General features: G+C 36.1%; 2 protein-coding genes across 2 annotated transcripts; both read left to right on the forward strand.

Annotated features, from left to right (window-relative positions):
• Positions 1–444: 444 nt before the first annotated feature.
• LOC113499229 lies at positions 445–4,280 on the forward strand. The gene is made up of 6 exons (XM_026879624.1): positions 445–632; positions 1,100–1,412; positions 2,207–2,474; positions 2,914–3,103; positions 3,521–3,658; positions 4,146–4,280. Exons 1-6 carry the CDS (start codon positions 465–467, stop codon positions 4,221–4,223), a joined length of 1,155 nt encoding a protein of 384 aa, XP_026735425.1. The 5' UTR covers positions 445–464; the 3' UTR covers positions 4,224–4,280.
• A 2,258-nt stretch (positions 4,281–6,538) lies between these two features.
• Positions 6,539–9,300, forward strand: LOC113499228. The gene is made up of 6 exons (XM_026879623.1): positions 6,539–6,730; positions 7,049–7,361; positions 7,488–7,755; positions 8,166–8,352; positions 8,602–8,739; positions 9,128–9,300. The coding sequence occupies exons 1-6, from the start codon at positions 6,569–6,571 to the stop codon at positions 9,230–9,232; spliced, it is 1,173 nt and encodes a 390-aa protein (XP_026735424.1). The 5' UTR covers positions 6,539–6,568; the 3' UTR covers positions 9,233–9,300.
• The last annotated feature ends 3,513 nt before the right edge of the window (positions 9,301–12,813 follow it).

Here is a 12,813-nt window from a genome sequence, read left to right on the forward strand (position 1 = left end):
GCCTCTCTCTCGTTCGGTGACTCATCGTAACGTTACCGGGCGTTACACGTTATCATAAGTGACTCCCAGCCGCAACCTAATTTAAGACGTTGTCACGTCAAAAAATCCTCACTTAGAAAAAAAGACAAATTTCAAAAATCTATATTTTTCAAGAATCTCTTTGTGCTAGGCTGCAGATACCTACTACAGATAAATCAATCATATTTAAGAGAACCTGGCTTAGGGGATGTTCCATGGGAAATTCTCCTTAACATGTTAATGATGGAAATAAAAAATATCAAAAACACCGACCGGAATACGAAAAGACAAAAATAACACTAAAAATCAGTGGCGTTTGATAAGATAGGAACGAGATACGTTTATAACAAAAACGCATTGATTGTATCTAATACATAGATAAAGGCAAATAGTATATATTGACAAATGTTAATTATCTCTCATTATTTAATTTACAAAACGATACGATGAAGTTGCTAGGATTACTGGCGTTACTTCTTGTGGCATCAGTGTACGCTGATGATGAAGACGATGGTCTTGCAAAGGATTGTGACCCTGAAGTCTGTGTTCTACCCAACTGCAGATGTTCGAGCACAAACATTCCCGGAGGATTAAGTCCAAGAGATACGCCTCAGGTATGATTTTATTCATCTTCCCATTACAGTGTGTACGATATGAATTTCGGTCGCGGTTCGTAAAGTTGTAAAATACAAGCCACTTAGGACATAATATAGTGTGCTAGCGCATCTATACTTTTGCATTCTCATAGTATAATGTGAGACACAACTATTCTCCTAATGATTTGAAACTAGTCAGTGTGTCATTGGCTTACAATTTAAATTAGAAAATTCTTTTTTTTTCTTGATTGGGATAACAATTTTAATTCGAAAGTTCGGGTTGACTAAATTATGTAAACCTTCGATAAAGCTGCCAGCATGGAGAATTGATTACGGCTGAAATGTATGACTATTAAATCCAAAGCATTACACAGTACCTGATCTTTTTCTGGTACTAATTTATATGTTTCTGTTAGATGGTACAGGAAGGAAAGACCTTGATTAATTAGTTCAAAATCCTTATAGATGAATGTATCACTTTTCAGTTCGTCTCCGTGACTTTCGATGACGCCGTCAACGTCGTTAACATCTTGGACTACCGTGAGCTTCTCTACAACCGTAAGAACAAGAACGGCTGTCCCGCTGGAGCCACCTTCTTCGTCAGCCACGAGTACACCAACTACCAACACGTCAACGAGTTGTACAACAATGGATTTGAGATCGCTCTTCACTCAATCTCTCATCAAACACCTCCTGCTTACTGGGCGGAGGCCACCGAAGAAATCTTAGAAAAGGAAATTGGAGAGCAAAGAATTCTTATGTCTCACTTCGCAAACATTCCTTTTACTTCTATCAAGGGTGAGTTTTTCATTATCTTTGACAGTCGTTACGTGTAATAAGAAGCTAGAAAGTCTGACTAAGAGGTATGGTGTTGCCCAGGTAACTGGGTTAAGGTCAAATAGTCATTCGCGCCTTGAAGAACACTGATACTAAGCTACATCTGGTTAGACTAAAAACCTACACCAAAATAATTGGGAAAAGGCTTAAATGATGATTAAAGGAGTAAATGTCAGGGATCGGGTTCGGAATTTCAATGATAGTACTTTTAAAGGTAGTGCTAGGCTCCCTGAACTCGAAACTATTCTGAGTGTTTTTGGGAAAGAAAAATTGACGTAATTTGTTTACCGTATAGTAACACATTTCCTTATCTGGTATATTTACTAACGTACGAATTCTCAAAAATTGATATTATATCTTCATATCATGATTGTTTTTTGATATGATAAAAATGATTATCACTTAATGGATAATAAAGCAGCTACCTAATTATATATGAAACACTCTACTTCGGCGTAACAACAAAAAAAATTTAATATTTGGTACATCGGAACTTATATTACTCAAAATGACCAAATTTGACTCATGAGATCAAAATTATAATTAAATATGATAGATACTGCGTTTAATACCAATCCACTCTCATTTAAGCTAATTCCAGTCTCAAATACACACTTTAGTTAAAATCGCAGGAAAAGCGATATAAAAAAAAATATTTACTCAACATTAAGCACGCATATTATAATTATAGTTGGTCCCCAATTTGTAGATCTTGTCTTGAACACAGTCTTACTATTCTTCTGTTTTCTTTCTAGGTGTCCGTATGCCTTTCCTTCAGCTGGCTGGTGACAATAGCTTCAAAGTAATGGCCAAAAACAACTTGCTGTATGACCTGTCTTGGCCCACTGTTGCCCACACCAACCCTGGTCTGTGGCCTTACTCCCTGGATTATAAATCAACCCACGACTGCATCATTGGACCCTGCCCTACCGCCTCTATTCCTAACGTGTGGGTCTTCCCCATGGTGTCTTGGACTGACCTGGCTGGATTCCCCTGTTCTATGGTTGACGCTTGCTTCCAACCGTAAGTCTATTACTTGTTACATTTTGTTAATTAGTCAACTTAGCCTATCTCAGTTCGCATAGGCTTCCTTCAAGTTGTGTCACAATAGAAACACCAGTCTTCTACGTTCCGCCTTCATTTAAGGGACTATCAAAATACATGCTCGTTTAGTTTTTTAATAAGTTGTACTATACTCAGCTTACTTGATCAAATATAGATTAAATTTTGAAAAGGTAAAAAGAGCCTTTTAATCACATTTCTTTGAATTTACAGTGAAATTTTTAGAATTCATTAACGTATTTAAAAAAAATACAAAATCAGTCTCGCGCTCAATTATATCCCGCAAAACGTACTCTTGTTCTGACTTAGAACAATGACATTTTAATCTCAGCTCTAAGTTCTTTCGTATTCAATCTATATCCATCACTTTAAATAGCATTTTCGGTATTTCCCATTACAGTCCTGCTGATGATGATGAAGAAGGATGGTTGCGGTTCATCCTGACCAACTTTGAGAGGCATTACTTCGGTAACAGAGCTCCATTCGGTTTCTACGCTCACCAGCCCTTGATCAGCCAAGAAAAGCCGGCTATCCGCAGGGCCTTCAGTAGGTTCCTTGACATTATCAACAATTTGGATGATGTTTTCATGGTAAGTACTTGAGAATAGTCATAAATAATAATGCTTATACAAAATCCTCTTCGGCCTTGCCAGGTTACACATATATGAGAAGATAAATAACACCCATAATATAAAAAAGGATATATCATCACTTGACAAAACGTTTGAGTCTACATTTCCTAGAGATAATTTTAAATATATAACAAAGGAAAAGTGATGCTTAAGTTCCACGTGAATCATTATATCTACTCATACAATCGTCTACAGCCTGCGAAACAATATGAAAGTCAAAATCAAGGATTTTTTTTTACTAAGTGGAAATGCAAAAATGTATTAATAATGGTATTTATTTGATACTATACAATATTTTGTACTCCATAGCAAATAACAGTAATAGCAATAAAATATATTTCATCCCCTTCAATGGTATATTTTCTTCTTCAACAGGTCAACGCTGAACAAGTCATCGACTGGGTAAAGAACCCGGTACCCGTCGACGAGTACAAGAAACAGAGCTGCTACCATTTCGTTCCCAGCCTTTGCCCTCAATTCAGCTGTGGAAACCTCCAGTCAAGTCATAATCCCGTGAGTACCAAGCATTTTGTACAGCGCAAGAATCAGAAGAAGAAGAATAGTAGACCCACGAGCACGATACATGGCGTTTCTTGAGTAGTTCTGGGACTAGATATTTACTCTAAGGCCTTTCTTCATTTTTAGAATAATGTTGGTTGTCCTTATGCCTGTGACTTGAATATTTGTGAAGCCCTAGGCAATTTTAGGATTAAATTGGTAGGGCGTGAGCCATATTCCTGTAAAAAAGTGCTTTTAACAAACAGTAACACAGTAACCACATATTAGCAGGTATTACACTGTACTTCGCAAGCTTTGCTCACCGGGCGTTTCCGATCCTTAAATCTTACACATTTTAACAATATTATGATCATTAATGTGCGTCTTCGTCGGCATCTTAACTTATCTTCCACGTCTAACTATACGCGTTATTAAATAACTAACTCCGACAAATCCTTTAAAGTGTATCTTGTGCCATATTAATATAATTGTTTGTTTTCAGACTAACGCCTACTGGATGCAGACCTGCAATGTTTGCCCGGCCACGTACCCATGGGTCAACAACCCTCTTGGACAGTAATTAGGAACGAACTTGTTACGATTGTGTTAAAGATAATATATTCTTATGTTTAATTCATTTCTTTGTTTTATTTCAATAAATAACCGGTAAAGTGCTGGTACAAATAATCTTAGAGCAAACAAATCAGTTGATTCAACAGTTTTATGACCTTACTTTTTATTTTTTGTTCAATGGTCACAGAAATACATCAATGCAATTTTTTTTTCTGTCTGGCTATCACGGTTCATGAAATACAGCCTGGTAATGCTCGGATAGAAATCGGTGCCTCAAAAACAAGGGTTCGGTTTTACCCCTTGTGTAAGGAAACCTTAAAATCACTTGCAGCCTGCTTTTGTCTAGTATTTTAATATTGGTGATACACTTGAATACTTTCTTGTAATGTAACGTTCGTGTGAATGCTCGGCGCTCTTTTTTTAAACTGTAACATTTTCTTGCTCTTGTTAAAATATCGAACCTCGTACGACACACAGCGAATTCTCTCGTGCTGGAGTACACTCACAATATTCTTATGGCCAATATAAATTCACATAAAAATGTTTGAACATTGCCGTCGCATAGATACACATTCTTTAGCAAACGCGGTACCGTTCAAGGTATTGTAACAGTCGTCATTTTCTTGCACTTAATTCCACGTATTTGTAATTGTAGTGTAGGGTGCCCTTTAGCCAGGTGGAAGAAAATATTTGAAGGGTAGCACGCGGGGATTAGAGCGGGAAGCCTGAAGATCGAGCTCAATTTCGTTTTATGGAACACGCCTATGTGCAGCAGTGAACGGAGACCTGCTGATGATGATGAGAATGAATTACGCTTATTTTGCTTGTATTTTATTCTACGACTTCTCAACAACGAGCATTCACTACCTTTCTATCTAATATCTATGTATTTAATGATTCCCGCATTAAAAAAATAATCCTTGTGTTGCGAGGGTTCATCCATCTTCTAGTCATCATCTTCTTGTAGTCACAATAATTCACTTACTGGTCTATACTGTATATGCCGTCTGCAATGTATATTCTAAAGTCTTAAAAAGTTTATATAGCTCATGTCCCATCACCACTTTACATTTACATTTACTATTCTCATTCGAGGTCGGCTTACGAGATATAGCCAGATGAAAAGCTTAATTCTAAGGATCTATCTCAGGAGCGCAAATATTTTTCATCTAGTCCTTCCATTTTGCAAAATTCTAAATTATAAGTCACACTACCGTAAGGGCTTTATTAACCATCTTGCAATTTCACAAGACCTCAGTCATCTCTATCATTATAAGTGTCGCTATTGAAATCAACATTGATGACATCGATTGACACTAGTTCAATCTGTTGCTAACATTCAAACATACCTGGCTCCACAAAACTTCACAACTTTCCCGACCACCTTATACCTTTGATAAATCGATGACAATATACTTGATGTTAAGTGATTTTCAGGTACTTTTCGCGTAGCAAAATTAGTAAAAAAAAATCTCATCAACAACTTTGTGAAGAAAGGTCTTTTAATTTTCATTATCACTCTCCGAATCCCCACTCGCGTGCTTGGTGGTTTCCAACAATACCAATAATCCAGTTCTTGGTAGTCTTCATTTAGGTTTCCATTTAGATCAGAATTGTCACGATATGAAGATGAAATTCGAAGATCGGATACATCCTCACACCGATGATTATATTATCTCACTAGGACAAATTTCATGTAAGTCACTTGGGTATTTATTTTTAGGTCTCCGAAAATTAGTTTAGCCTGCGACGGTACAGCAAAACAAACTGACCTACTCGTTATGTTTTGCAAAAGCTTATGCAATATTATAAAAAAACGAAATTAGAATGCCTATCATCATGAGGTGCATTATTGGTTTTATGACTAATATTTACCGCGGCTATTCTCGTCTAACATTTCAATTTGATTTTAAGAAATGAGAATTCATTTAAAAGTAATTTAAAATTCAAGCAACAACAACGTAACTGTCAGTAGACAGATTCGGTCATTACCTATTACTACTTCGGTACTACCTGTATAAGACCTATAAAAAAATAAGAAATTAAAAATACTTGATGAGGAAAAATATAACACAATCACCAAAATGATTAAACAATTTAATTTGGTAAATACCTGATAAAAATATCCCAATTTGCTAAATTTCTGCGAAATGGAATCAATCAATCCGGCGTGAACATGTTATTTTGTATGTAACAGATAAACACACCCTAATTAGAAAATTATCAGGAAACTGCATGAAAACGCATAAGAATACAAAGATCGATGCGATAGTGGCCCTAATCACAAAGATAAATGGCCCATATATATTGAAGTGAAACCAGGATTAACTGATTTGTAAAGGAGTCGCCAAAATGAAGTGGTCGGTGGTTTTGTTGTTTGTGGGTGCAGCTGTAGCAGTGGCTGAAGAAGTAGTCCTAGCTAAAGACTGTGATGTGGAACTGTGCAAGCTTCCTGACTGCAGATGTTCAAGTACCAATATTCCTGGTGATCTATTGCCAAGAGATACGCCACAGGTAAGCGGTCCTTAGAGTAAATTGGTGTCAAATAAGTGGAGGCAGTGACGAAAAATGAATACATAAGTATAGGATTTGTTATTTGATTATAGATTAAAGCCGCATTTTTTTCCTTGATATTTATGATGTATTAGCATTTTGGATTGATCGACAGTTCAAAGTACCAATAAACCAAAAGTATTTTTTGTTGGTGATGAATTCATATTTTAAAATTTACCCTTATACAAATTCACTTTCGATAACAATACATAAAATTTGAATTTTACAATTAACTGAGACACGTGGCGTATCAAACTGATGACATACTATTCTTTCCAGTTCGTCACAGTAACCTTTGACGATGGCGTGAACAACTTGAACATCATGACCTACCGCGAAGTTCTCTACAATCGTAAGAACTCTAACGGTTGCCCCGCCGGTGCCACCTTCTACGTAAGCCACGAGTACACTAACTATCAGTTCGTCAATGAGCTCTACAATCAGGGTTATGAGATTGCCCTCCACTCCATCAGCCATCAGACACCACAGACCTACTGGGCCACCGCCAGTTATAATAGCTTGAAGGAGGAGTTTGCTGACCAAAGAGTACTAACATCTCACTTTGCTAACATTCCTATGGATGCCATCAAGGGTCAGTAAGAGTACTGTTTTTTTTTATTTCTATACGTTTTTGTTGACTATTGTATACACTGTCAAGAAGACATCGAGGAAAGAACTTGGAATAACTTTCAAATTCGTTCATTATTCATCATTTCAGGTGTCCGCCTCCCATTCCTGCAAATGTCTGGCGACACCAGCTTCCAAGTTATGTCTGACTTCGGCCTGGTTTACGACTGTTCCTGGATCACCAACAACTACTCTGACCCTGCTCTTTGGCCATACACCCTAGAGTACAAATCAACCCAGGACTGCGTAGTGCCTCCATGCCCAACTGCCTCCATCCCTAAGACTTGGGTAATGCCCATGGTCTCATGGACTGACTTGAACCACACCAAGTGCGCAATGGCCGATACTTGCTACTACACGTAAGTAGTGATTATGATAATATCTAATCTCTAATGCCTTTTAACAAATATTTAAAACACCGCAACATATCGTTAACGTTAATAATTATCTTAGTAACAAAACTGGTTCATACGCTAGTATGGAGTAGATGTTATCTGCTCATTTTGTCCAATAGTAAAACAAAACGAAAAAAGTATTCTAACAATGGAACAGCTATTCTCCAGATTCGCACATAAACTATAATTAAGGGAGTCGTAAATTTTACCAGCTACTTGAATGTACGTATCCGATTTACTGGTATACTTTAAATGTCAGAATCGAATACTACAATATTGATCTTTAACACTAAAACTACCATCTTCAACGAAATCAAAAGCAATAACTACAAGCAATATGACTTCTTAAGCTACATTATTTTTTGTTTCTTCAGTCCTGAACTCGATGATGAAGCCGGCTGGTTCCAGTTCATCCTCTCAAACTTCGAACGTCACTACTTCAGCAACCGAGCTCCTTTCGGCTTCTACATCCACGAGTGGTACCTCTCCACCAACCCAGCTGTCAAGGCTGCCATGATAAGGTTCTTGGATGTCATCAACAACTTGAGTGATGTTTTCATGGTAATTAACCACTTTGAGGTTTTTTTTAAGATACTATGATAATTCAAAATTATTAACATACTTAGCTATTGTGTAAGCTGAGTCATCATTAAAAACCTAGGAGAAAGTTGAAAATCTGTTGGTTTAACATCAATAGTTTTTCAGCATTCTCCTTTACATTACCAATTTATAAAAGGGACTAAGGTATATCGTAGATGCAAATATTTTCTAAGTCAATGTTGAAGTGAATTAAACACTTGTGACCTTTAGGTAAACTCCGCCGAAGTCATCGATTGGGTAAAGGACCCAGTTCCCGTTGACCAGTACAGAGAAAAGACCTGCAAATCATGGATCTCATCTGTCTGTCCTCCTAGCAGCTGCGGAAATGTACCCGCTACGCACAACCAAGTAAGTTTTGCACCTATTTTATAACAGTTAAGCATAAAGGCTTCAGCAAAGTTACCGATACGTAAGCCAGCCTGTAATATATTATAGATTTAGAATTTCTTAATTTCAATATCTATAATTAATTAATCCATTTCATTTAATCGAGCTCGATAATAGAGATCACAGAGTCTCAAAATACTAAGAAAAATAAATTGTTGGAAGAGTTTTATTCAACCTTTCAATACTACGAGTAACTCAGGTGAGCAAAAATTGAGACTAGTCATTTTGCTCATAGCCAATCCCAATAGAAATTTCATGCCAATTTGGTCATGGGTATATAACGCGTAAGGAAAAAAATTACATAAATAATTTCACACGGATTTCATCAGCTGTTTCAATTTCTTTCTAGAACACCTACTGGATGCAGATTTGCAACGTGTGCCCGAAGGTATACCCTTGGCTAGGCAATCCTCTTGGACTGGAGCCTGTAACTGAAGCACCTGAAGCTTTATAATTAATTAATTATTTATTTAACTTATTATAGAGTACAAATACTTTTTTTATTGCAATAAAAACAATCACACTACAAAACTGTTTTTATTCTCATTCATCAGATTTTAAGACACGGAAAATAATTCTGAACATGGCGATAATAAAATCGGGAAAGATGTTACGAATTCCCTGTCCAGATGTCCTTGTTGCAAGTGCCGTATTAAATTACTTAGTGATTATGGCTAGTTAAGGTCAGATATGTAATCCCAAGATTTGAAAAAAGTTATTCATCTGAATCTGTTAAGGCATCAAACTGATCAACAGCAAAGAATCTTAGGAAAGGGAGAATACTCCAAAGAAATGGAGGTATAAATTTACAATGTAGGTTGTAATGACTTGACCAAAAAAATATGTAATCGTAAAATGCGGAAGGCTTGATTCGAATCGTAAATTTGTGACTTAATTGATTGATATCACAAAACAAAAATCACGCCGAACTGATAAACACTTATAATTTTCAAGGCTACTGATAAATGGAAACACGTAGGAACTTAAAGGCGATTTAGACGGTGCGTAAAATTACGTGCAAGATGCAATATATTCCGATGATGATAATATTTTTTTTTTTATTATCAGATGTTATTCATCTGGCACAATGTTTCTCGCATTATCTAAATGAGCCTTTATGGAAAATGTAGTTATGTAACAATAGATCAATTTGGCAAAAGTGATACAAATCTCTAGATTGGGGTTTTCATGTAATATACGGCAAACGAGTATTTATTAGTATCCTCAAAATTTAACAAAAAATGAACTCTTTGGCTATTATAGATCTTCACATAATCGAAAAATATAATAGATCTTACCAATAATTACGTTTACGGTTACAACCTCGTAAAAATTTTTTTTTTGGGTTAGCCGGGGTCACCCTCGTGGACACCCACCTTCTCGGGGGAGGAAGCGGGTAGTGTCGGACTCTTACTGACTAAACATGCACCGCTGTGCTACGTCATCCGCATTTTTGTATCGGTGTATGGCAATGCATTGCAATCCTTCACCCACTACTGTACGCATCCTGTCTCATTTTTGTAATCCACAAATGCTGGTCCTGAATCTGAGTGTCCAGTGACTTTCATTCTTATGTTACCTCCCCACGACACATTTTCCAAGTATTGCGCAATATTTTCTGAACCTGAAAGACCTTCCAATGAACTTTGAACTGGTGCAACAAATCCTCTTGAAACTATTTAGCCATTACTTTGTTTTTATCATTTAGTTTGAATGGCGGTTTTCGTTTGGTGACAAAATCATGACAACCAGTATCGAATAGTGACAATAATGTCTCGTACTCAAAAATCAGTTCACAAAAACAAGTAATAAAATCAAAGTATTTCATAATTATCTTATCTTTATTATGAATTGATTATAAATGAATAATTATTGATAATTTTTAAAACACTGTAGAAATCTTTGAGCATGCCGAAGAAAAACAGGTCGGTAAACAAAGTCAAGGATTTTTCAATGACTAATTAGGTTTAAACAGTAATTTGGCAATTTGATTATTTAAAAGGAAGCTTGCAGTCGCCACTGGCCTTGACGTCAGACTTACTTAAAATAATAATATCATGATTAATGATTATTGACTTAGTTAAGAAAAAAAGAAAATAACTTGACTGATTTGGATAATATAATATTTTAAAGGACTAATTTTTAACTAAGGCTCATTATTTGTCGAAATACAGTGGACCCCCGGTAGTCCAACAAACATTTTGCAGGGCAGTGTCGAACTATCGAATTTGTCGGATTATAGAGTACTGCCTATGACCCCCTATAGTCCGATTTTTTTAACAAAAGAGTACCGTGTACTCCGACAAATTACAGATCTACGGATAAGATTACAAATCATACTTCGTTATATGTATATGTCAAATTAAAGTAAGTTGAATAAAGCATTGGAAAGAATAATTTGTATTATAAAATAAATGTCATTAATGCTATAGAATTTACTAGAAATATGCAATAACTTTACATTAGGAAATAAGTTATATACAAGTTGTAACTTGTTCAATCGTGAATCAAAGCATACACGTATGTTAAAGACGATGTCGGATTACAAGGGGTGCCGGATTACCGGGGTTCCACTGTATAGGAATCTCATCGGTTCAAAAAACTTTGAACTTTAAAATTTGGAACAATTGATTACTAGTATATCATAGGTGATTAACATACGTTACCGCGCACCGACGGGATAGAAGATTGAAGTTAAAATGAAAGCACCAAAAACAGATTTTGGGCATCTGCCGATATATGAGTTACCAATGACTAAAGATAAGCTGCACCAACGTGGTGGCAGTCCGCAGTGCTGTGTGTAAATCTCCTTACACAGAGAGTCGTTTTATTGGAGCAATTCTCAGCCAACTCCTCGTGCTGATAACTGGTGACCCACCAGCCAACATTACTGGCTGGCGGATACCAAGGGTGCTCATTAAGGTATGAAGTTTGATTTCACTCAATTGGATTTAAATGAAATAAGAACGCTGATCTAATACATTTACTTTATTTTCCATTTACATCAAATAGTAACTATTCCATATCCAAAATGGTAAATATTAAGTCTTACTTCGAAACAGTTTATTTAAAGTTAGAAGTTATCTAAGCTTTAAATTATTAAGTTTAAATACTGTTTGCCCTATCTTTCATTGAAGACGCTTTATATTAGAAACTTCTTTAATGAAACTAGGACATGGCAATTATCCGCCTAAGTTTTCAAGCCAAAAATATAAACAATTAGTGTTTCCAAAAACTGTAGTTTAATAGACAGAGAACTACTGAATTATATTAGAAAATGTTTTTATAGACGTTTTAGAGATGACAACAATTACTGTTCTTATGACAACATTTTGCGAAGTCACTGTGTCCCACTGTAAAGCAAAGGTCTCTCCCAAATCCCACGATGATTCTCTATCCAGGACCACATAAAACCATCTCACACAAGACCATACCGCCTGTGCATCCTAAGGCGAGCACAGGGATTTTTTAATAGGCTAGTTGACGCTTTACTGCGGCCTTTCTATGTATTCTTTAAGACAAATTTCGATGTGGAAGCGAAATGCCGTTATACGCAGTGTATCTCTCCATCTCTCTTCCACAATAACAGCAGCCCTACTTCAAGAGTTCATAATACTGGGTATGAGCCTCTGTCCAAGTTAAGAACAAGTTTATTGGAAACACTGTTTGACTTTCGTTCTCTACATACATATTAAGTACTTAAATATCATTGGTGATACGTTCGAGTCAATGAGAAAAATCACTTAAAACTAAGTTTATATTTGACACGTTATGTTAAGTTGGCAAGTGTAAAATTTTGATTCTTGCTGTCGTTGCCAAGTTATAAGAAAACGAACTAAGTATTGATGATGATGACTGTGAAGTAATGATAGTATTCGAAACAGATTCATCAAAATAACGACTTCATATTTGTGAAAAAAATGGGATTGGTTTACCCCCTTGATTTTGATAATCGATACCAAAATTTCCAATTCTCCTATAAATTGCTGTTTTAAACACCCCAAAATCGCAATCTTATAACTTCGCAACGACAAA

Source organism: Trichoplusia ni, chromosome 12 (assembly GCF_003590095.1).
Source record: "Trichoplusia ni isolate ovarian cell line Hi5 chromosome 12, tn1, whole genome shotgun sequence".
Classification (NCBI taxonomy): domain Eukaryota; kingdom Metazoa; phylum Arthropoda; class Insecta; order Lepidoptera; family Noctuidae; genus Trichoplusia; species Trichoplusia ni.